At 41.7% G+C, this 23,376-nt stretch overlaps 1 protein-coding gene across 2 annotated transcripts; it reads left to right on the top strand.

The window, feature by feature from the left end:
• Positions 1-78: 78 nt before the first annotated feature.
• Positions 79-12,123, top strand: CCNI2 (cyclin I family member 2). Of its 2 annotated transcripts, none has more exons than XM_024107823.3 (7): positions 79-614; positions 3,726-3,882; positions 5,036-5,170; positions 6,085-6,159; positions 7,374-7,514; positions 8,563-8,793; positions 9,669-12,123. In XM_024107823.3, the coding sequence occupies exons 2-7, from the start codon at positions 3,769-3,771 to the stop codon at positions 10,071-10,073; spliced, it is 1,101 nt and encodes a 366-aa protein (XP_023963591.2). In that variant the 5' UTR covers positions 79-614; positions 3,726-3,768; the 3' UTR covers positions 10,074-12,123. The 2 variants fall into 2 exon arrangements, with proteins under 2 accessions (XP_023963591.2, XP_065411997.1); XM_065555925.1 differs by lacking the exon at positions 79-614 and adding an exon at positions 2,779-2,798.
• Positions 12,124-23,376: the final 11,253 nt, after the last annotated feature.

Raw genomic sequence — 23,376 nt, 5'->3', positions numbered from 1 at the left:
CAGCGGGTGCAGAAAGCCCCCAGGGTAGCTGGGACAGTCCGAGATGCAGAGGCTGCCGCCAGGCTGACACCGGGTCCCGCCTCCAGCCGGGCGGGCTGGTTCTCAGGGCTGCAGGGCAGGAGGAGTTGCGTGCGTGCGTGCGTGCGGGCGGGGAGCTGCTGGCTGCTCCATGCTGATGCTCACGTAGCCCCCGGGAGGGGGAGCTGTCCTCCTGCTGCTGGGCTCGGCACCCCCGGGACCCGGCAGGGGAGAGGCGGAGCCTGGCGCGATCAGAGGGACAGTCCCGGGCGCTGCGCAGACTCCGGAGCCTGTCAACAGAGCGATTCCCCCCTCTAGGTCTCCCGGCCAGCGCCTCGTCCTGCGGGCCAGGGCAGGGCTGTCTTCCCCGCTGGCTGTGCGGGGGTCAGCAGCCCCCTCTAGCATGGTCCGGGGAGCCCCCCTCTGCCTGCACAGGCTGAGCCATTTCCTGGAGCGGAGGCTGCCGCAGCCACGGCCGGGACGGGACACAATGGGAGGGGAAGCGGCGGAGTGAAGGGCTGAACCCCACCGTGCAGGCGGCTCCCCAATGCCCTGCCAGCGCGATCCAGGAGACCCGCAGCGGCCGATCCAGGGAGGTGAGAACCGGGGAAGGGGCGGGCATGGGCGTAGATCTCGGCGGGACTCCCCACCCCCCAACCCCCGGGTACCCACCCAGCGCTGGTACCCTGACTTTGATCCCAGCCCCCACCTCGATCCCCGAGATTTCTGACGTGGGGCAGCCGCTCCCCGGCTCCCAGAACCGGTGATTTGGTTACTTGTGCAGTTAGTTGCCAGCCCATCACATGATCGCCCTCCCTTTTGTTTCCGAAATGAAAACGAAAGAGGGATGGTGGAGTCGCCGCCTGCCTTGCTCCTGCCCTCTACCCCTCAAGCCTGGTTATTTTGTGGGTGCTGAATCCTGCATCCAGATAGAAGTTACCCAGCGGGGGCTCTGATTCTTCTCCCAACATAAGGGCCTGGGAACCGGGGGGGAGGGGGAAAGAGGAAACCCTGGCCCAGCTGTGTTCACACTGGGATCCAACAGTCAATCCCCCTCCACCCCTTCCTTCTGGTGCCTTTACAGCATTACAAAAAAGAGAGCGAGAAACAGACAACTCCAGGGAGCCAGGAGTTTTTGCTCCCATCAGCTCTACAAGGGAGATAAAGCACAATGAGAAGTCAAGTGAAGAAAGGGCCTAAGGGCATCCCTGGCACCAGGTCAAAATCATGGACAGTCCACGGGTTTCACCCAGTTACAGAGAGACCCCCCCCCCTCCACCCTACACCATAACACTCTGTGACAACCAGCCCCCCTGAGTGGGTTGTCATATAAATGGGGCTTTGGGCCAATATGTGACGAAGGTGGGGAAATGGGCAGGGGCGAGCGAACGGACGCACTTTGTGGTGTGTATTCCCACCCTTCCCACGGCTGATATCCAAGTTAAAACTGGGGGAGTTGTTAATGCTGCTCTAAAGCTATCCCTGCTCTGAGTGTTTTCGGAGGGAGGAGGTAGCACGGTACAGGCAGTGGCTGCTAGCCATGGCAACACTACATGAGGCCCACAGCTGGAGACTGATATCTCCCTCCAGACCCTGGCTAGGCTCATAAATGTTTAGAGAGGTGAGAATTTCCTAGGGATGCTAATTTCTTCAATCTTTACCCCTGTCACCCACCCTTCCCCCCTACCATATCAATCTCCCACTGCTTCCATCTTCTTTCTGTTTAAAAAAGAAATAAGCAAAACTTACCTTATTGCTGCTGCTTCGAGATTCAAGGTTTAGTCCACTCAGGGAATGGGGCACCATGTGTGACAACATGTCCCTATGATTGGCTCTGCATCATCAGGGTGCCTGGAGATCCACGATTGTGGCCTGCTTCCCTAACCCCATCATCCTGCTGTCAGCCTGTGCAGAGGATGGTATGCCTGAAATGTAGCTCCCTTATTCTCATGCACCATTTGGGTAAATGTTGCCAGCTGCACCTCTTTGTGGGAACAAAGGAGCCAGAGACAAGAGAAGGAAATGAACTGTTGAATCATTTGATCCATTCCCCTGCTGTGGCAGGATTCCTCAGTAACATGTAATTTTAAAGAATGCGGTGCTTCGAGAAAAACAGAAGATTGCAAATGGGTTTCAATAAGAATCATTTGTAAATGTAAGACGTGAGAGATCCGTTCCGTTAATCACTTGGAGGGCCAAGTTTGCACATACAGTATTTTGGGAAGTATAGTTACTTATATTGCCAGTATTCATTTTTCTGTATTAAGAATTGCTTCTATTTAATTTTAAATAGTTTTTATTTTATTTTTTAAACCAGGAACAGGGATATATCAGCGTGTATCAGAAAGTGGCCTGACAGTTTCCCTTTGGTTGCATTGGCTTCAGTTCTTGTTTCAAACTCTCCCTTTGGTTAACTTTTGGGGCTTTCTGTTCTGATGCTCTTTTGCACCCAGTACCAATTAAAGCCAAAGTCATGTGCATTATTTTTGCCTTTAGCGGGGGAGGGGAAAAACATTTCATGGAGTTTCAGCTTTGGAAATGTAGAGTAGTTTCCAGAAGGTTCGTGGAGGCTTTGAATACTTAACGGAGCTGCTGAAAATAGTGATAAGAGCTTCTGGGAAGCAAAGAGGAGGAAGGCAGAGTCCACAGGGCTTTATAATAAAGAAAAGAAGTCGAGAACTTAAAATTAGTAAAAATCAACCCTGGGTCCTGTTTCACAGGTGAAACGCTATGTCCATGCTCATGCTCTTTTCTTTCAGCTTCTCAAGTGGCACTGAAATGTAAGCATTAAAATCTTTAATTTCAGCTTGTCAATGAAGTTCACATTTCTTGATTCACAAGTGTAACTGTTTTGATTGGTTAGAGGTGGTGATTTTTCTAAAGCAATGCTATTAGTTTAAAATTTTATTTTTAACAATCAGATTTCCTTACCTGTGTTACTAATAACATCCAAGATTAAAACAACCAATGGAATTTTTAAAATCTAGTTTATTTTTCATCAGCTTGGCTGTTTGTTTGCATCTTTGCATTGCTTTCTGTTTGACTAATGGAAACAGACTCACCAGTGTCATTTCTGATTCTCAGTCACTAGCACCAGACTGTAAAGTTTAGATTCCAAACACTGCAATCAAAGTTTTATCTTGTTTTAAGCATAACTTTTCCCCCTGGAATTATAAAACCCCATTGAAAATAATTTTGTTCATCTTAGGTTTTGTGTGAAAAAAGCAAAAAAGGATGTTGAACCTGTTTACCTTAAACTAGAACTCTAGGCCTCTGTTTTCCAAAACCTTTAATGTAGCAGTTAATAGATTTTTTTTTTTTTAAAGCTAGTTAGGAACCTAATTTTATTTACAGAGCGTGTGAGCCCAGTAGTAGGTAGTCCTCCATTAGAAGGCTACTGCAAGTACTGTATTTATGCAGCCCATGAAGAAAAGCTCTCGGCTGCATAATTGTTCAGTTGTCTGAGGTTTCTTTCATCATGGATCTGTTTCTGCTTCCATGGAAGTTAATGACAAAACTGTCATGAACTGGCATGAAAGCAAGACTGGGTCCTATCTCTTAACAGCTTTGGGCAACAGACAAATAGCAGGGACATTCTTTAGTTAGTTCTCAACATTTTAAAGTTGAAGAAGCCACTATGAAAAAAATCCTCATATAGTTTTAAGGAGTTGTGATGTTTTATAATGCTTCAGTTTTCCTTGGTTTAGATAGCTGTGCCTACCTGGGAAACTGGCCCACCCACTCGTTGCTATGAAGTGTACCGGATCTTCTGAGAGTCAGAGATTTCCGTTCCTACTAGAGAATGCCCTAATAAGAGAGGCCAGGAATTGGAAGGTGCCAGTTTTTTGGAATTTCACACTGAAGGTATTCTTTCCTCTTCTCTTTGGAAATGCATTAGTGTTCCAGAAGGTTTTCTGCAAAATACAGCCCCAACTCTGCTATCTGATCCACATATCTACATCACATATGGACTAGATACCAGGATTGGGATGTGTGTCTGTCCAGGTTTCAATTTAGTATAACAAGATGCACAATGTCTAAAACACAGTTGATCCAAAATAAAATCCAGAGAATATCCTTGCATAAATGGGAACCTGGGAGTAGCAATCGGATGACAGGGGAGTGTGTTTATTTGGGTTAAATCAATGGTCCTATACGTAAGTAATCCTAAAATCTACAGTGCTTGGTCACTTTTTATTCCCCACCCCCCAATTTCACTCAGATGAGAGTAAGAGGGGATGATCTGCGATCTAGTGGTTAGGAGTCAGGAAACTAAATTCTCTTCTTGGCTCTGCCATTGGCTCACTCTGTTACCTTGGGAAGCCACTTAACCTTGCTCAGTTTTTCTGTCTGTCATATGGGGATAATAATGCTTACCACATTTGTAAAGTGCTTTGAGATCAAAGTGCAAAATTGCCCTTGAAAAGCATTTCAGGCTAGGTCCCTTCTCCTCACAATGTAATGGAAGTGCTATATAAGTGCAAGGTATTATTATTTATTTTATTAATGAACCGGGCACTATCATCTGAATGGATAATTTGAGATCAATATAATACAAGTTAATGGTGGATATTATTATCTGAATCATCCCCTAATTTATACTGTGTGCCTATCACACAGCTCTAGTTGCTTTTACATTAACATTTAAATGCATACCATAAATCACTGACAATAGTACGTCAACAAGACTTATACTCTGTCCTCCCCTTGGAACACGTCCTCACAAGAAAAGCCTGAGTAGGTAGATAGGTTTTAAAGCATGTGCCATATGGTAGCAAACTTGGCTTCTATCCAGTCCAGGGGTGGAGCAAATTTGAGACAAGGAGCTGCACAAAGAACCCGTAGATGTAAAAAATCAGCTCAAACCCTCAAGATGATCTCTACTGTTGGACTAAGAGTATAACTGAGCTGTTGATTAGAGCATTTAAACGGATGGATTTTAAATTCTATTCCTCCAAAGTAAGTGTGTTGTTTAACAAACCACCAATTGTGTTTTAACTTTCTTCCTCCATTTCAGGGCACAGATCTCTCTCCATCACATTATGAGAAAGCAGTTCTCTGGATTGCAGAATTAAGCTCCCAGTTCCAATTTTACTCTGAAACATTTGCCTTGGCTATCAACATTCTTAACCGGTTATTGGCATCAGTAAAGGTAGAGATTCTCTTTGGAAGCTTTCTTTTATGATTTTATTATTAACTAGGTCTGCCGCGAATATCTAATTAGGATTCAGTTACAAATGTAGCTGGACTGGAGGTATTTGGAATCACTCCGATAGTGAACTCTAGAAAGCCCAGAACTCAGATAGCAATCAAGTCCCTGGCACGTGATAAACTTTAAGTCAGTAGGACATAAGCAGGAGCTTCATTTAAGCACATACTTGAGTGCTGTCCTAAAGAGGGATTTCCCCTGAATTATAGTCCAAATGTAGTTATAAACATGAAGCCTTTGGGTTCGTGCAACTACTTTTCACTGCTATTTTACACAAACTACGGGCCCGATCGCTCTGTCCTTGGAATCAATGGCAAATTTCCCATTGAATATCAGGGTTGAAAGGAACCTCAGGAGGTCATCTAGTCCAACCCCCTGCTCAAAGCAGGGCCAATCCCCAGACAGATCTTTGCCCTAAATGGCCCCCTCAAGGATTGAGCTCATGACTCTGGGTTTAGCAGGCCAATGCTCAAACCACTGAGCTATCCCTGCCCCAATTTGTATCAGCCAAAAGTTCAAGCCTAGTATTCAGTACCCATCAATTTACAATAGATAAATGGAATCATCACATTGTGACTGGTAGCACTGCAGCTTAGGGCTGACTGTATTGCATGAGCTAAGTACGGAATGCCGTGATACCTGCGCTCAGGAGGGGATTCATTCCATTGTAATTTTTCATGTCTTTGCTTTGTTTGAGCATAAAATTATCTTTTACTAATAGAAACTACAATTTAGGTCAAAGCAGGTTTAATGCAAACTAAAGGTGAAGATTTGGGCCTCTCTATCTGAATGACCATTGTTTATTTTCATCTAGAACGTTGTCTTCTATGCTCAGTGTTTTGCTCTTTCCCCTTCAGGCACAAGTAAAATACCTTCGGTGCATAGCAATTACCTGCCTCGTCCTTGCAGCAAAAACCAACGAAGAAGATGAGGTCTGTATATTTTATTTAAATACAGTAAATCAGCTTCTGGTCATTCTTGAGTCATTCACGTTTCCAGGCTTTTACCAATTTATCCTCTCTGTCCTTTGGTTAGCTAATAACAATAACACTTGTCTTGATATTGCTTAACCATCATTTGGAAAGTTTCATGAGTCCCTTGAATGAAAGATGTATATTATTAAAGCTCTGTCCTTCACTTGTGCTGCTATGATGGGAAATTGAGAGATTAAAGAAGCCAAGACAGGGTAATAGTTCTTCAAAGCAAGGTTAGAAGGTATGTATTTTCCTGAGGGTAGAAGATGTGGCTCGACTTCCATCCAATTAAGTCCCTGTGGTTTGGGGCAGATAACTCAAACATGGGTTGGTTCCCAGTCCATTCATTAAACATTTAAATCAGCAACTGCTCACCTGGATATGAGAGTATCTCTGAGAGATAATTACCCAGTTATAATCATGTGGCTAAAACCTCTTGCAGCATTTTGAAAGCACACCTCAAAAATCATGTAAACCATTTTGAACTAGTTGCTTTTCAAATTTAGAGTTAAAAAAAAATTGAAAGCTTGTAATAATAGCTCAAAATTGCCTTTGAAGAACGTAGACTGCATCCTCCCCTCTTCGTTATCTAAATGTGGCCAAAGCTTTTCTTTTTCAAACTGTAATGAAAGGAGAAGAGCTCTGGGCTCAAGGCCTTTCTAAAGGTCATGAAATAGAAGAACTCGGTATTGTAAATGCTAGAGTCAGAAGTGTGTTTCTCCTTGAACACGTCAGCATCCTTGAAATGCTCTGCAGAGATGCATATAAGCCTTCACACAATACATACCGTAAGGCTGTGCTTTGCAATATTTTCCCAGTAGACAGGAGAAGTTGAGTCATTGGCCACAGGAAATAAGAGAACCACAAATAAAGAAAAAGCACCAAGAAACAGGCTAGCAGGAGGCTTCAGAGAGACCGTCACGACAGCAAAATAATAAGGCTGGGGAAGCAGTGCTCTTGAATCTCTAATTTCATATTCAACAGGGTCACATTCCCTCTTGGTGTTGTCAGGAGGTATTTAGAAATCGGGTAACCTGAATTTAAACAATTCTTGGCTCCTCAAGGCAGCTGTGTGTTAATCAGATCCCTTTGCACGCACAGACAAAAAAGGTCGCACACAACGTTGTGTAGTAAGGTGGCTTCTTTATTATTATTATTTTCAATTTTCACAGGTAATACCATCAGTGAAGAAGCTTGCAGTGCGGAGTGGTTGTAAATGCTCTCCAGCTGAGATTTTGAGAATGGAAAGAATTATACTAGATAAGCTTCACTGGGATCTTTACACAGCGACACCTATGGATTTCTTAAACATTGTAAGCACTAAGAATTTTGCAAAAGTCTAAACTAGTTTTGTTTCTCGTTTAAGGAAACAGCTCTTTTACCAAATAAGACTAGAAAACACATATGCACGTGCGCTCACACACACCCCTTCCACAGTGACTTTTAAGCCACACAGTCTTAGCTATCTGCAAGTCTTTTGTAGAATGTTACAGTGAAAAATGTCAATTTCTTTTAAACATACTGCTATTCAAAACCTTTAATTTTTGTTTAAAAATTATTCAACCAGACCCCCATTTTTAAAGGACAACTAAAATGGACTTTAAAAAGTTTCCTGTACTGCACAACTACACTCCATTTTTATTTTTTTAAATACACACTGCAAAAATATTTCGAACTATTTCCATTCTATTAATACTGTACATAGAAAGCTGTCGGAATTTTTGCTACATTTCACACACAGGTCCTCTCAAACCATCTCTTGCCCCCACTGAAACTTGACCCCAGTTTTGGGCAATTAGACCATACTGATCTGGCACTTAGTCACATTATTTGCTAAACACTTCATAGAAACAATTACACTTTTCTTAAATAAATGATCATGTGTTTATAAGGCAAAAATCACATGAAATGAACATACCCTGGGCTCTCTTTTTATAGTAATGGATGGATATTTAAACCACATTAAGCTGCTGATTGTTTGAAAACCACCTATCATAGCCAGGTGCTTGGACTATGAATTTACTGAGGAAACAAAAGCATGACAACTGAATTTACTCCTATCTGCTGGCCTGAATACCACTTGTCTTTTGTTGGTAGTCAGGATAATGCAGTGACTTCAGAATTTGTTAGAAAACACAGACCTTTTACATTCATTATAAGCTTTAAAACAGTTTGATGGTTGGCAAGTACAACACAAACCAAGTAACACATGGTAACAGGGAAAATATTTCTACACTTCCTGATGTGGATTGAAATTAGTTTGCACTTCTGGTCAATAACATATGAAACGTACAAAGTTCACTGTTGACCTCTGCTATTTTTGTTTATATATATGTATGTATATATTTATCTTCTCTCCAGTTCCATGCCATGGTGATGTCCAACTGGCCCCATCTACTAAATGGGCTGCCTCAGATGAATCCTTCCCGCCATGTTGCGTTCTTGACCAAACAGCTACAGCACTGTATGGCATGCCACCAACTACTGCAGTTTAAGGGCTCCACATTGGCTTTGGTGATCATCACCTTAGAGTTGGAGAGGCTGACTCCTGATTGGTTTCCTGTTATTACTGATCTGCTAAAAAAAGCACAGGTAGGAGTCAAAATGGCCTCAAACCACAAATTTGAGGCCAGCGCACAGATAAATGAATAAAGCTTGCGGTGTATTTACAACCAACATTGCACGTTTTTAATGTACTTCTCAGGAGTGCATGTATATGTCAGAGTCTGTTCTCCCTTTGATACCAACCCCCTTAATGTTAATGGGAGTTAGGTACTCCTGGAGGAGAGAGCACACTGCATTTTGTTACGGGGGTCTTGTATTGTGAAAGATGGGTTGATCACATTAGACCCAATTTGCTCTCGGAGAGGAGGAGGTTCTCCAGAGTTCTCAATGGGAACTGCTGGGTGCTGAGCAGGATTGAAAATCTGCCCGTTTATATGATTTAGGAATGCCAGGATCTGTCAGTGCGTTTACTTCAGCTAAAAACAGTCTTTTGAAGATATGGCTAGATGAAGGCCACACCCTACCTCCTGGGCATTTCGGTTTGTCCTGAAATGGAGACATTTTCTCTGATTTACAGGACACGCATGTGCTCATTAAGAACATGTGCAGTGAGTATGGAGGTAGTATGGGAGTCAAAAAACCTAGAATCTGTTTTTAACTTTGCCGTTTGCTCATCATGTGACCTTGGGCTCATCAGTGACTGAACCCCCTACATCCTAGTTTTCTCATCAGTAACATTGGGATAATAATTTTCACCCACCGTTTGTAAAATGTTTTGAGAGCTACTGAGGAGAAGCTCTATAAATGCTAAGCTATTATTATAAGTCTTGGATACTGGAAAATTATGGGTTTTTTTTCCTTTCACTGAGCTTCCTTAGAATTGCACATCAATTAAAGCTTTGACCAGAGGACAGAATCATTTAACAAACTAGAGAAAAACAGTTCTGTATCTTTCATTACAGGTTAGTAGCACCAAATTCATCCATTGTAAAGAGCTTGTGGATCAGCAGCTAATACATTTACAACCATCCAATGCTGTTTACATCTTTAATCCTGCCAACCACGCCATCCGAGCTCATCCCGAGGGAAAGTTACCCTACTATTATTCTGAATGGAAGAATTCAAGTCAAATTAGTTCAAGGGTCATTGTGAGTCAGCCACTTCCAGCAACTTTCACACCTACTTCCGTCAAAATTAATGAAGACAGCATGGAGACAGATGAATTCTATGATGGATTCAGGCACCTATACAATGAGGATGGTGTCCCAGAAGGTGGAAGGGTCAGCATCGCTGGCTCATGCAATAATCTGAGGCAAAGAGAAAGTAGTTCCCCTTGTCCTCCATTACAGCCACCTGAAATTAACTAGAGGAGGTCATAATTGGCTAGGAACTAGCAAATGCAGTTGCCAATAGGTCCGATGAATGGAATGCTAGATGCTGTCAAATGAAAGCATTCCTTGTTTTGGATAGAGCAATGCCAAAAACATTAATTTGCCGCCTTTTCAGTGTGTCCTAAAACAATGTTTGCTACTTCCCCACCATTTTTGTATGATCTGAGCATAAAGCTGGGTAAAAACCTCCACAGCTATGGATAGCTGAAGTCATACAACTCAGGGATCTAAATTCAGCAGATGGGGCTTCACACTGCACTTGGAGGAACTGATGGAACCACATTCCTTGGGCAGCTATTATTTAGGCTCTCTCCCAGCATGCATTGTGACTTCAGCCCTTCCAGACTATAACATTGTTCTCCTCTACGAGCTGTTTCCATAATATGAACAGCTGTAGGTGAGTTGCCTTGTGGGGAAGGGAGCACTCATTGCATGGACCATTAGGTCTACTGAAATATTCCTAGGTGGGACCAAACTTCTGATTTAACAGTGAACAAAAATGTGTCATGAGAACAGCCTAAGCCTCTGTGTAGGAAATGTTACTTAAGGGCTGATCTTGAACTCAAAAAATGCTCTGAGTGCTCTGGCACCTTTCAGAATCAAGCTTTTAGGGACTGATCCAGATTCCATTGCAACCAACGGGAAGACTCCAGTGGGTTTTGCATCAGATCTTCACAGATTATGTGGTGCAATTGAATTTTGTTCATATTGTAGCATGCAAACTGTCTTTTTATTTTTTTTAACTTTTCTTTGACAATTTATATATTTTAAAAAACATTTGGTTCTTTGCCTTAACTACTAATTTCCACAGTGAGGCAGTTAAACTGACTTCTGTAGTTTGTAACAGTTTTAAAGCAGCCTGGCAAATGTTTTAAAGGATGAGTCCTGAAAGAGTGATTGTTACTTTTTTATTTAAAATGGGGGCCAGCACTTTTAAGTGAAAAAAATTTTTTTTTTGGTATACTAATTTGAAAGTGTAATCAGAACAATACTGTAAGGAAAACAGATTAGGCCTTGATCCTGCAAGTTGTGGCCCAGTATGAAAGCTAGTTGCGTGCCTTTGTCTGAGCGCAGGTAGGGCTAAGCATCAGGCATAACTCATCAGAGTGAGGGCCCCAGAGTTGCTTGAGGGTAAAAATGGGGTGGGGCTAAGCAGAGACCTGGATGTCAGTGCCATCCTCATACTACTAGAGGGTTTACCCAAGCCTCATTCAAGCCTTGCAGCAACATTCTCCTTAATGAAGGATGAGGTTTCTTGGCAATCCTTGTCCTGCTCATCTCTTTTTACCTTGTGCTTATGTGAAGCATCTCCTGCAGCTATGCTGGGCAGGCTCAAAGCTGTTAGTGGCTGAATTAACAGATTTAGTTTTAGAAATGTTCTGTTAAAACGTTGACTGCGTAAGCACCGTGGTAAGGTCAGCTTTGTGTGTGTGTGTGTGTGTGTGTGTGCGCGTGCATGCGCGGGTGTGTAAGCTAAATTTCTTTTAAACTGCAAAAATATGGTGCTAAATGTACCAAAAAAATATTATAGCGAGTTGATGAATAAATGCAAGTGAGAGATGTGAGTCTGAGTGCATTTGGACAACCATTGGAACACATGATGAAGTTGTACGGCAAAGCAAGGGCTACCACAAACTGTGAATGCTGCGCTTTATACTAGTTTAAACCACAGCCCTCCTTACAGATTGAGCAGGGTGGTTTGCAAGTCTGTCTGATTGCAAGGATGTAGTAAATAAGTGTTGAAATGGGAATTTAAAAACGATGCACTGTACCAGAAGAGAAAACCGTTTACAAGCCTTTCCACGCATCTTGAGGGCTAGTTTATGGAGGGACTTGGAATGTTATTTATTAATCCTGCCTAAGTAGCATAGGAATGTTTTCATTTTGTGGTAGGACCAAAAAAAGAAAGAACAAAAAAAAAAAGCAGCACCTTCCTTTTCTATCACAAACTGTGACTTGACTGCCTGACTTTTAAAGAGGCAAATGATCTTTTGTAGTTTTCATTAAATAAACTGTAATCTATGTTCTGGTTTTCTGAGTGTGTTCCTTAAGGTTAAGAATGTAATAAAATCGGAATAGGGCCAGAATCTGCCCTGATGCGACTCCATGCAATCCCCTTAAAGGCAACAGGGTTGAGGGGGTGTTTGTCAAAGGACAGTTTGGTCCCAAGGCCATTTCATTTTCTATGCTGTTTGTTATGCATCCTCAGTAGCAGTGGCACAGCTGTAACTGGGCCTAAAACACTCAGACACATTGCACATCTTCCCTCCTGTCTAGCTTTGAGCTTGTGGGTAGTTTCTTGACTCTCAGCTGGACAATTCATCCTACACTACTGAACACAGCCAAATTTTAACCTCTCTGTACCCTGGTCCATGGCACTTATCCCACTTTGTATACGGTTTCTTCATTCTAAAAGGCAAACTCACACTGAAAAGCCTATTCACAGATGTCACCATTTCCCAAATTAGGAGCATGACTTGACACTAAAAGTGAACAGCAAAATCATCAAAGAGTGCCCATTGCAACTAAGGTATTCTGGCAGCTCTGTCCCTTTAGGAGCATGCATCACCTCCCAAACACGTATTCTAATGTTACAGCTGTATCATAAATGTGCTTGTTAGACTTCTGCACAGCCTCAACCGACAAACAAAATGTCACTTGTCAGCTAGACATGGCTATGTTATCTACGTCAAGATCATCCATTAGAGCAGGGGTCGGCAACGTTCGGCACGCGCCTCGCCAGGGTAAGCACCCTGGCAGGCCGGGCCAGTTTATTTACCTGCTGACGCGGCAGGTTCGGCTGATCGAGGCCCCCACTTGCCGGGGTTCGCCGTCCTGGTCCAATGGGGGTGGTGGGAAGCGGCGCGGGCAAGGGATGTGCTGGCCGCGGCTTCCCGCCGCCCCCATTGGTCCGGGACGACGAACTGCGGCGAGTGGGGGCCGCGATCGGCCGAACCTGCCGCGTCAGCAGATAAATAAACTGGCCCGGCCCGCTAGGGTGCTTACCCTGGCGAGCCGCGTGCCGAACGTTGCCGACCCCTGCATTAGAACTTATAAAACTCCACGATACGTCACTCAGACATACTTGCTGTTCTTTTAAGAACAGAAGACCTGCTGTAATGGTCTGACCCGAGCGCTAAGGAAGACAGTATTATCTTTGCTGTTATGCCATGCATGTAAATTTCCACACTTGTAAGAGAACACAGTCTGGGCTTGTTAGCACCTCTTCCCTTATTGACTGAGCAACTAATCAGCATGGGAAGGTTGTGTATACTGTTTAGTCAAGCATCCTAAGGATCAGTAATACCAGAATTTAGAATCATGTTGCCAAATTCAATTTCATGGATCAGTATTTTTCCTTTTGCCACCGCCGCGCCCCCCCCCCTTTTTTTTTTTTGGTACAAGTCCACATCAAGCACAGATTACACTTATTCCAAGCAAGATTTGCCCTGGTCTCTCTTCACAGTATTATGAAGGACATCAGTGTATTCCGTTGCCAAATCATTGCGGCAATAGCAGCTATGGCTAAACTGTTGGGTATCATTATCAGATTAAAGAACCACTTTATTATAGAGGTTATACCTGCCATTGCTCCTGGGCAGAATTGTACTGATTCAGACAGCTCTGCACTGGCTTGTGAAGGTCTGGTGATTTTGGCAGGACCACTATTTTGCCAGAGGAGGATTGGCATGTGCATATTTATACCTGTGTAAAGCCAGACATAGGCTTCATAACCTATGGGGAAAATGTATATTCAGTGGTGCTTACCCAAGACTATCAAAGCTTCTGCTAACCCAAAACAGCCAGTAACACATGTTTCTAGCAGAGAAGCAGCTTGGGCTGTAAGACTGAGCATAGGACAGAGAATCAGGAACACCTCATGTCTAATTCTGGCGGTGCTACTGACTGACTGACGACCGTGTGATCTTGGGAAAGTTGCTGAACTTTTGTGTCTGTTTCCTTATTTGGGAGCTGGGGATAAAATACTGATTTCTCTATCTCACAGAGCGCTGTGAGGATCATAATTAATGACACTCGTTTGTGGAGGGAGTGGTTTGTTCTTTAGTGGAATGTTCTCCTATGCCAATGTGTCACACCAGGAGAGATCTGGATGCAGAATATTATTGCAACATAGCATGTGAGAGAAGGGCCTGGTTTTCTTCTCTCCTACCCCACGGCAGCTCTATTGACTTCAGCAGAGTTACTCCTGATTTACACTGGGATAACTGAGAGCAGAATCTGGCTTCAGGGGTATTTTCTCTCTATTTTAATACAGGGTGAAGTTTTGGTGGTGGGAAAAAACTCTTCCTGAGCCCTTAGGTATGTTATTACCACTTAATTCTGTAATTAGGGAAACGGAGAATTTGGGGGGCAGACTGTGGGGGGGTGGGGGGAGTATACCACGGTTGATTCTGGATCCCTTTGCTGATAGTCTGTATGGGTGGCCTAGCCTGGGTTTCCACATCGACAGTCCTTGTAAAGAAATGCCAGAGACTAATTATAGAATATTCCCAAAGAGCAACATAGCGCAGCAGGACAGAGCACCTTGTCCAGTAAGGGAAGAGGCGTGGATCCGCTCTCACCCCTCAAGTCTGAGCAAAACACAAATTGTTTCGGATTTAGCCTCCTTCAAACGTTCAAACCAAGGCTCGGCGGCTTTATCCTGCCCTGGACAAGGGAAAGGCAGTTTGGGATTTTGGAAATTGAGTTGCTTTCCATTCACACCCAGACATTAATGCATCATTGTGGGATGAGCTTGGCCACTGGTCATTCACATTAAGGTTCAATCCCTCAGCTAACATCAAACCACAACAATTGAGTCATATGGGAAAATGAGCCAAAACACTTTCACTATGTGATCAGAAAGGTCCTGTTTCCAACTGGTCTTGGGAGAGAGACAGAATGGAGTTTTTCAGTCCTGTGGGCACACCCTCTTCTTTTGAATGGTGTATTTAGCAGGCAATTTTTCCTGGTGTGAAACAGCATTTAAGGGCACACTAAGGGCTTGTCTACACTAGGCAGCTTTTAGCGACAAGGCTGTGTCGACACAGCTTTGTCACTAAAAGTCAGCATGTGTAAACGCTCTGTCGGTATTTTATCGGCACTTTTGCTGACAAATACTTCCACCCCACGAGCGGCGCTCCTGCCGATAAAGCCGCGTTCACACTACCACTTACGTCGGCAAAACTTTTGTCTTCTGCGGGAGGAGGGGGGGGGCTTTTTTAAGTACCCGTGAAAGAAAAAATTTTGGTTGACAATGTCGCAGTGTAGACAAGCCCTAAGAACTAAACCACGGCCGTTCTCCAGCAGATTGAGAGAGCAGAAAGCATAACAAGGATAGCATTCAACTGGAGGGGTGAGGTTTGTTTTTGTTGTAAGCCTTCAATGCGCAACTAATGACACGTCCCAACTTCTGCACACTGCAAAATAGGTCAATGTCTGAAGGTGTGATAAATGCCTAACGCAAACCATTCTAAGCTGATTTTTGCATTAGGTAACTCATTTAATGCATCCGAAGAAGTGGGCTGTAGCCCACGAAAGCTTATGCTCAAATAATTTTGTTAGTCTCTAAGGTGCCACAAGTACTCCTGTTCTTTCATTTAATTCTGAAATTTCTTGTATTAGGAAAAGGTTTTTTTTAATACTAAAATATTCAAATATGCACACCTCCACACCAGTTAAAAACAAACAACTGTCCAAAGTGCATCTGGACAGTTGTAAGTGAGTTCCATAGAGATGGATATAGGCAGTACCTATGCCAAGGCAGCCTGGTGGTTAATTAAAATCCTGGATAATGAACATCAACTATCAAAGATGGGGTCATCTTTGCCTCTTGCCTTACCCTGGTCAGACCTCCCGCACACCTAAACATACAGTAACAAGTACCTTTTACACAGACGTGCCATAACATAGGAAATCATCTACTATCAGTAATTTGTGGCACTGGTTAGCCTGTAAGCCGTTTCCTGATAAATCCTTCAGATACTGTTGCCTTCCAAGCAGTTTGAGATTCAGAATCAGAATCAAAACTTGAACATGAACTGAACGTAGAAGCACATGCATACAGAGTGAAACAGTTTCCCATCAATGTGGTCACGTTTCTCCTTCATTAAATGTGTGCCACAGAGATTGGCTATATACCACAGTTAATAAAGCATATTACAAACAATCAGATCTAAATGTAAAGATGCTTTGCTATGGACCCGTATCCACTAGCATCAGGGCATTTCATATAATATTCCAACCTTTGATCACTACTTGCTGCACACGTCGTGCAGTTAATCTAAAAGAGAAGGTAATTTACAGTTACACATATTTGGAAACTCCTGTGGTCAGACAAAGAAGAGATCCAGAAGCAGAGCAATAAAGAAGAAAGATTTGAGATTCAAAATTCTTTTGCCCTTACACAGGTTTCTGAAAGGAACAGATGTGCTGAAACTTGAAGCAAAAGTACATGGCTACAATGGGCTAATACTTTCCCCCTTTAATAACAGCAACATAAGAACAATCATAACATTTAGTCCCATATCCGGTCTACAACTGTGACCAATCCCAATGCTTCAAGAGAAGGTGAAAAACCTCAAAGTAGAAAATTATGCAGCAACATACCTGTGAAAAAAGTCTTCTCCCAAATGCCAGAGAGTTAGTGGTTGGCTTTTGTTTTGAAGCATGGGGGGTTGATATTACTTATAAATTTTACCCTACTTAGTATAATTGACAATATCGTATAAACTCCTAATCCTTTTTTGAACCCTACTATGCTCTTTTGTCTTAATAGACAGCATCTTCCATACGGTAATTATACTTTATACAAAATGTTTCCTTCTACATCAGTTTTAGATTAGTTTTGTTGGCCTGTCTATGCAATTCTTTTTAACTTGTCTTCACTGCTTTTTAGTTCAGTAACATAATGGGGCACGTGGTTCAATGTTCTGTATTCTAACAATGCAGAAGAGGACCCTTCATCATCTGCTTTTGGTACTGCAGCACCCTCTAGGAGTTTTCAGCAGGTCTCCCATAGTGTTTTTCTCTGCTAGGCTTGTAGTTATTATAACTACATTCTTCTTCTTGAAAGATGTAGTCATGGCCTCCCAACAAGAATTACACAGACTTTTCAATAGTAAAAAGCAACAGAGGGTCCTGTGGCACCTTTAAGACTAACAGAAGTATTGGGAGCATAAGCTTTCATGGGTAAGAACCTCACTTCTTCAGATGCAAGCCTTTTCAATAGTATTCACTTTCAATCCATCTGTCTAGCTATGAGACTATCAGGATTAATTTACCTTTGCAAGGGCTCCATCTTTATTTCAAGACTTGTCTACAGAGTTACTCTGTCTTAAAAAAACCAACAACCCATCCATTTATATTTAAAATATAGTAAAAGGCCAGGTAAAACGTGTTCCGTTGCAGGCAGGGACACAGACTGTCACCCCCAGGGTAGGACCCAAATGAGACAGTGAGAGGGGCAATCTTAGGCAGGCTGCCAGCTCTGAATTCACCGTCACTGAAAAATAAATAAATACTCAGAATCTGGCCACTTCTTGGCCCCAATCCCGCTCCCATTGGCATGCATGGGCATTTTGCTATTGACTGTTACGTGAGCAGGAGCAGACAATGGTAGGCAATGCAAGAGGCATGCGTTTGCCTAGGTTTTTCGTCTTCTTTTTTACTGACTGTAGGAGTTGAGATTCACCTTACAGTAAGTCTCCCAGCAGATACTGCCCAGGATCTGGTACCTCAGGGAGTTTGCTTGGGTCATTGCTGGGGAGTCCAGGGTATGTGCCTGTGACTTTCAGTAAATGTATCTCTGTGATCGAGTGTATGTAAAAGGCACCCAATGCTCTGGTGATGGGAGCATTCAGTGCATGTCGTGACAATGAGAACTCTGAGCCCTCTCTGGAGCAGGCAGCACACATGCACTATCCCTGTCTCAATATGTACACACACGTTTGCTCATTAATCCAAATTCTGGGCCCATTCTGTTCAATGGGCGCTTCGTGACAGACTCCAAGATTTGGCACATTGTGGAGATCACAGAAAGCTACGTTTCTTTCCATCCTGTGGGCCAGCTCACTGGCTCCACTTGGCTCTTTGCACCATTCAAGCGCTACAAAGAGAGTGGAAACCTCCCTCGAGACACGTGCCAGGGACTGCCTTCAGATGAAGGGAGCCCTCAGCAGGCACAGGGCCAGCATAGCTAGCTCCTGCCCCCACCCCCTCACAGCCCTACTGCAGGGCATGTGTTGGGGCAGGGATAGTGGCCAGAACAGGATGTGCTCTGGCTATCTCCATCTGGTGTATAGCTAGGAAAGTTTAGAGCAGCACCAATGTTGCTGAAAACCTGCACCCCAGAGAGAGAGAGAGAATCAGGGAGCTGTAACCAGCTCCCTGTTAGCCCCAACTCTGCTTCTATCAGGTTTTTATTCTTATCTATTTTGAAAGAGACCAACAGGGTAAAGGGAACTAGATTTATGGCTAAGGTTATGAATTGGGACACATGGCTTCATTTTTTCACTGAACATATTTAGGTTTACTACAAAGTACACTTTAAGAGTATATATTCATTTCACAATTCAGCTTTTTATTAAACCTACCTTTGGTACAATGAAGATTATTCCTGTAACTAGTTTATGCATGTTTTTAAACAGAAATAAAAAATGGGCTTCTGCGTATTTCTATACATTTGGTTTGGTGCAGAGAAAGTGTAGTCTTTTAACAGTATTTGCTTTTAGGGGAAGAGGCCCTCTGGCAGAAACATATAACCTACAACCCTGAACCCTAAATTTTTCAGATTTCTAGCTTTAGGCCCTAGTGCAGAAAACTAATCCCCACCGTTAACTACCGTAATTACATTTAGTTGTCCTTTAAAATTGTTCCATTATCACTCAACACATCAATAGATTATTTGCAGATAGAGAAGGATTCTGGAATTGCAATCCAATATTACCTGGAACTGAAGAAACGGGTGCAAGCACAGAAATTGGGGACAGAGGACGTTTTAGGAGAGGATTTTTAAATATGAGGCACATGTGTTATCATTGGGAAAATTGAACAAATAAAGGGATTCTTTTGGCTATAAAAGTTTTCACTGATAATCTACATTAAAAAAAACTATACAAAGTAGTTATTGCTAAGAAATATTAGAATCCGGCTGATATGTTAAGGACATTAGAAACTTCTCTAATTACAGTCAAAAAATCAAATTAAGAGGAACAAATCAAAATCCCATTACTGTACAATGGTAGCTTAAGCAGCAAGCTGAAAATCTGATTCATGCTAACACACCAAGTCAGTTCCTCTGCTACTTGGAAACTTTAACAGTGTAAATGTTTATGATTACTTTGTATGGGTTCTTAACCCCAGAGATGATTAGTATCTTGGTTTTAGTGCTTGTCATGCATTAGCCGTAATTAGCCATTTATCTTTTAGTGAGTATCTTAGATTTCATTTATCAAGAAACCTGTTCAAGAGAACTTGTCCAAATCAAAAGATACAGTATGTCTTAGTCCTTGCTATATACCCTCTTCTGTGCAATATATTGCAAGCATAAAGGTGAAAGCACCAATTAATTTCTTCTGCATGAGATGTTTTGGCCTTAATAAATCTTCTAATTAACATGTCTTCCTGATGTTATGGAGCAGGCACTGGGAAGACTAAAAAAGCTACAGAAAGAACAAGAGAGAGTCAATATTTAAGTTGCAGGTAAATTGCATCAAGTGTAGAGAGCACAAAAGGTCAAAGTAGCACAAAACCTAAAGTTGCACATAGGCTGGTAACATGCAGCGCTAGGCATGCACAAGGCACACCTGACTTGAACGGTGACATATTTGCGGAAGATTTCATATTGGAACTGGGATTTTTAAATCAACTGGTAATGCTGGAGAAATGTGACCATCATTACACTGAAAAAAATCTCCAAAATAAAGATATCCCACAGAGACAGAAGGAAAGTGGAGCCCGTCTCTCTTGTACTCAAGTTTAACCATAATGGAGGACCTCTGGAGACTAGCTAGATCAATGAAAAAACAATTTTCTAAGATTAAATACCAAGAGGCCAAACCTGTCTGTGCCTTAGAGACTCTATACACTTAACCACTACACAAACCTCCCTCTTAAATATCACAAAACTGGGAGGCAAGAAATCTGGGTTTTGCTGCAGAGCCAGATATAGGTTTGCTGTGTGACCCTAGGGACCAGTTGCTTGATCTCTTGTTTTCTATCTTCCCCAATCTCTAAACTGCAGATGATACTTACCTCATCTGGGTGTAGTGAGGCTTAACATTCACTAATGTTTATAAAAAAGCTTTGAAATCCTTCAAAGATGGTATAGAAATGCAAAATATTATTGTAAAGATTACTTCTGTAGGAGAGAGAAGCCACCCTGAGAAATATTTTACCAGGTCACAAAGTGTTCACCGTTAATTATTACCAGTGCAGCTACCAAAGAACTATGTACCCTCTTCCGTCACCCTCTTTACACAGAGACTTTATAGGGCAAAGTTCCTTTAAATTCCAGTTTAGGATGTGATTAAGTCACATTTGCTGCCACTTCCATCTGCTTGGGATTCTGTGGGAAGTGTACTCATCTAATTTGAATAACTCCAACACTTAACAATTCCTAACTCTATGATCCAGGCTGGGCTCCCAGGCCGGATTGCAATAGTATCATCAAGGCCATCAAAGGTTGGTCAATGGTCATCTGCACACAGCACACACCTTCCTTCTTTCACTCATATCCATTCAAATCCCCAAAGCACCAATTATTATGGAACACTTTTTATTTTTAAAGGTCAGAACAGCTTTGGCCAAAAACACAACAGGAGCAAGTGTCGCATGTTAAGGTCAAATTCTGCCTGAGGCTGGAATTAAGGTTGTTACTTATTAAGTCCAACCATAATTTCTGAGTCCAGTAGCTTAGGACAAACAGACCGAGACGCTAATTCCTCAAGTTATACTTGATTTAAGAGTTAGCAGGGTCCCATGGAAGATACATTCAGAAAAGGACTCCAGTTAGATTTTTAATTAGCAAGTCTCTCCAAAATAATTTTGTGCATTTGTTTTCTAGGGTTGCTGAGTGAACTAAGGGCACATTGTGCCCCTGTATAAATGTATGTAGCTTCCATTAACATTGAGAGGAAGTGTTTAGTAGAAGACTAGATCCCCCACCTTTTCATGGAGATCCTGTAGTGAGAGTTTGGCCAACTTTATATCAGAGAAACATCTGATAGACCTATTCTTAGAGAATTACACAGTGAAAGACTGCTTATAAGCATCTTGAAAAGCATCATTTGCCCAACAGGAGAGAAACTTAAGTTGATAATTAAGAATTTTCCCCAAGATTGAAAAGAATCTCTTTTTGTACACCATATGATACATTTACTAGTTAGCTATTTTTATTTCATCAAGAGCCCAATTCAGGAGGGGAGGGATAGCTCAATGGTTTGAGCATTGGCCTACTAAACCCAGGGTTGTGAGTTCAATCCTTGTGGGAGCCATTTAAGGAACTGGGGTAAAAATCTATCTGGGGATTGGACTACATGACCTCCTGAGGTCCCTTCCAACCTTGATATTCTATGATTAAAAGTCATAACAGAAAACAAATACTGTATTTGGGTAAGCTTGCAATAATTAAACTGTTATTTCATTAGGATGCTATTAGAGGACCGAAGTTTTAGAAAAGTACTGTCAAATAAACGACACCACAAAACTCAAAATAAATGTGAGATTTAATAAAAGAAATAAGTACAAAGTGAACAGAAATAATTGAAAGGCAAAAAACAGTATGAATGACAAAGTGAATGAATGCAACACTTTCTGAGAAGCATGTTAACTTTACAAAAGAGCAGTCCCACAAATGTCTCCATGTTCTTGCCAAATTAAAAACAAAAAAACCCAGTAACCACTTCTGTGTAGAATCTGCTCCATGCACACATAAAAAGTTTATAAAATTAAGAGACATCCAAAATACATTTTAACTTAAAAAGCAGAAACAATACATGGTAATGGGTGTTTAAATGATAGAAAATGGATAACTTTTCCATTAATGCCAACATTTTAGAGATGTATGTTAAAAAAATAACCAGGAAAAATATTCTAATTGGATTGCTCATTTCGGGTATAATTTCTGAAGCAATCTTTATTTTCTTCTAGCCTACAACACAAGAGGTAAATCTTCAGCTTGGAGTGAGATTAGTGTCACATTATATTGATAACTTGTTAAATAAAAAGCAAGTACATAACTAGCTTAATGCACCAAACATTTAAATTTGGTCTCGGGCAAAAATGAAAAATCAAGTACTAACAAAAGAAGAAGCATATATTGACTTCTGTTGGGGGAGAATATTATGGTCTATCAATTCAAGAGGTTAATAATGACCAAGGGAAAGCTGAGGTCAGTATTTAACTAAAAGGACAAGGATGTTTACCACAACATGAAGTCAACGTATATATAATAATAATAATTAATAATTAATATGTCGTTACATACATTCTGAATGTCTTCAGAAATATCTGGAAATCTCTCTTATGGCCATGGATATTAAGCTTTTATTTTTATCATTATTATTATTATTATTATTTTTAACTAACATATTAAGGAAACAATAGTTACAGCTCTAGGAATAAAAGTATTCTGATCGCTGATGAGCCAATCAGGAAGAAAATATTTGCATAGATGATCTTGTTGGCTGCAGCATGAGATCAGGAGAAAACTACTGACTGAAAAGCCAATCGTAATGCATTCATTTGCATGTGTGATCTAATTAGTTAACTTTATTCCAACTCTCAGTACTGTTGGCCTTTGAGAAGGTAAAATAATATAAACCAGAATCTATTGCTTTACTCATGTGATTAGTCCACTGATCTTTATGGAACTTCTCACATGATTAAGAATACCATGATTTTCTACTAATTTGCCACATGACTATTTTCAGCAAATCATGTGCTAGGATTGTCGTGTATGTAACAATATGCTATATTCTTTGAGCATCTATTCTAAAAAACATATTAACCCTCAACATTTGACAGTTATTCTTTACAATATATTTAGTTTAAAGAGGCACAGCCTTAAAATTAAATGGTCAGATCTCAGCAAAGTCCTGAATAAGTGTTAATACTCACTATTAACTCTCTTTCTTTTTAAAATGGCCTGTCTTTAAAAGTACCTGTATAATTTTCATGAGGTTCTTACTTACAAATATCAAGTAATACTGTGACATGATTTTCAATATATTCATATAAAAGGCCAACATCTGTAAGAAAAATATTTCAACACCTGAGC

The sequence above is a fragment of the Chrysemys picta genome, chromosome 8, assembly GCF_011386835.1.
Source record: "Chrysemys picta bellii isolate R12L10 chromosome 8, ASM1138683v2, whole genome shotgun sequence".
Taxonomy (NCBI): Eukaryota; Metazoa; Chordata; order Testudines; family Emydidae; genus Chrysemys; species Chrysemys picta.
This window is presented reverse-complemented; position numbering and strand designations above follow the sequence as displayed.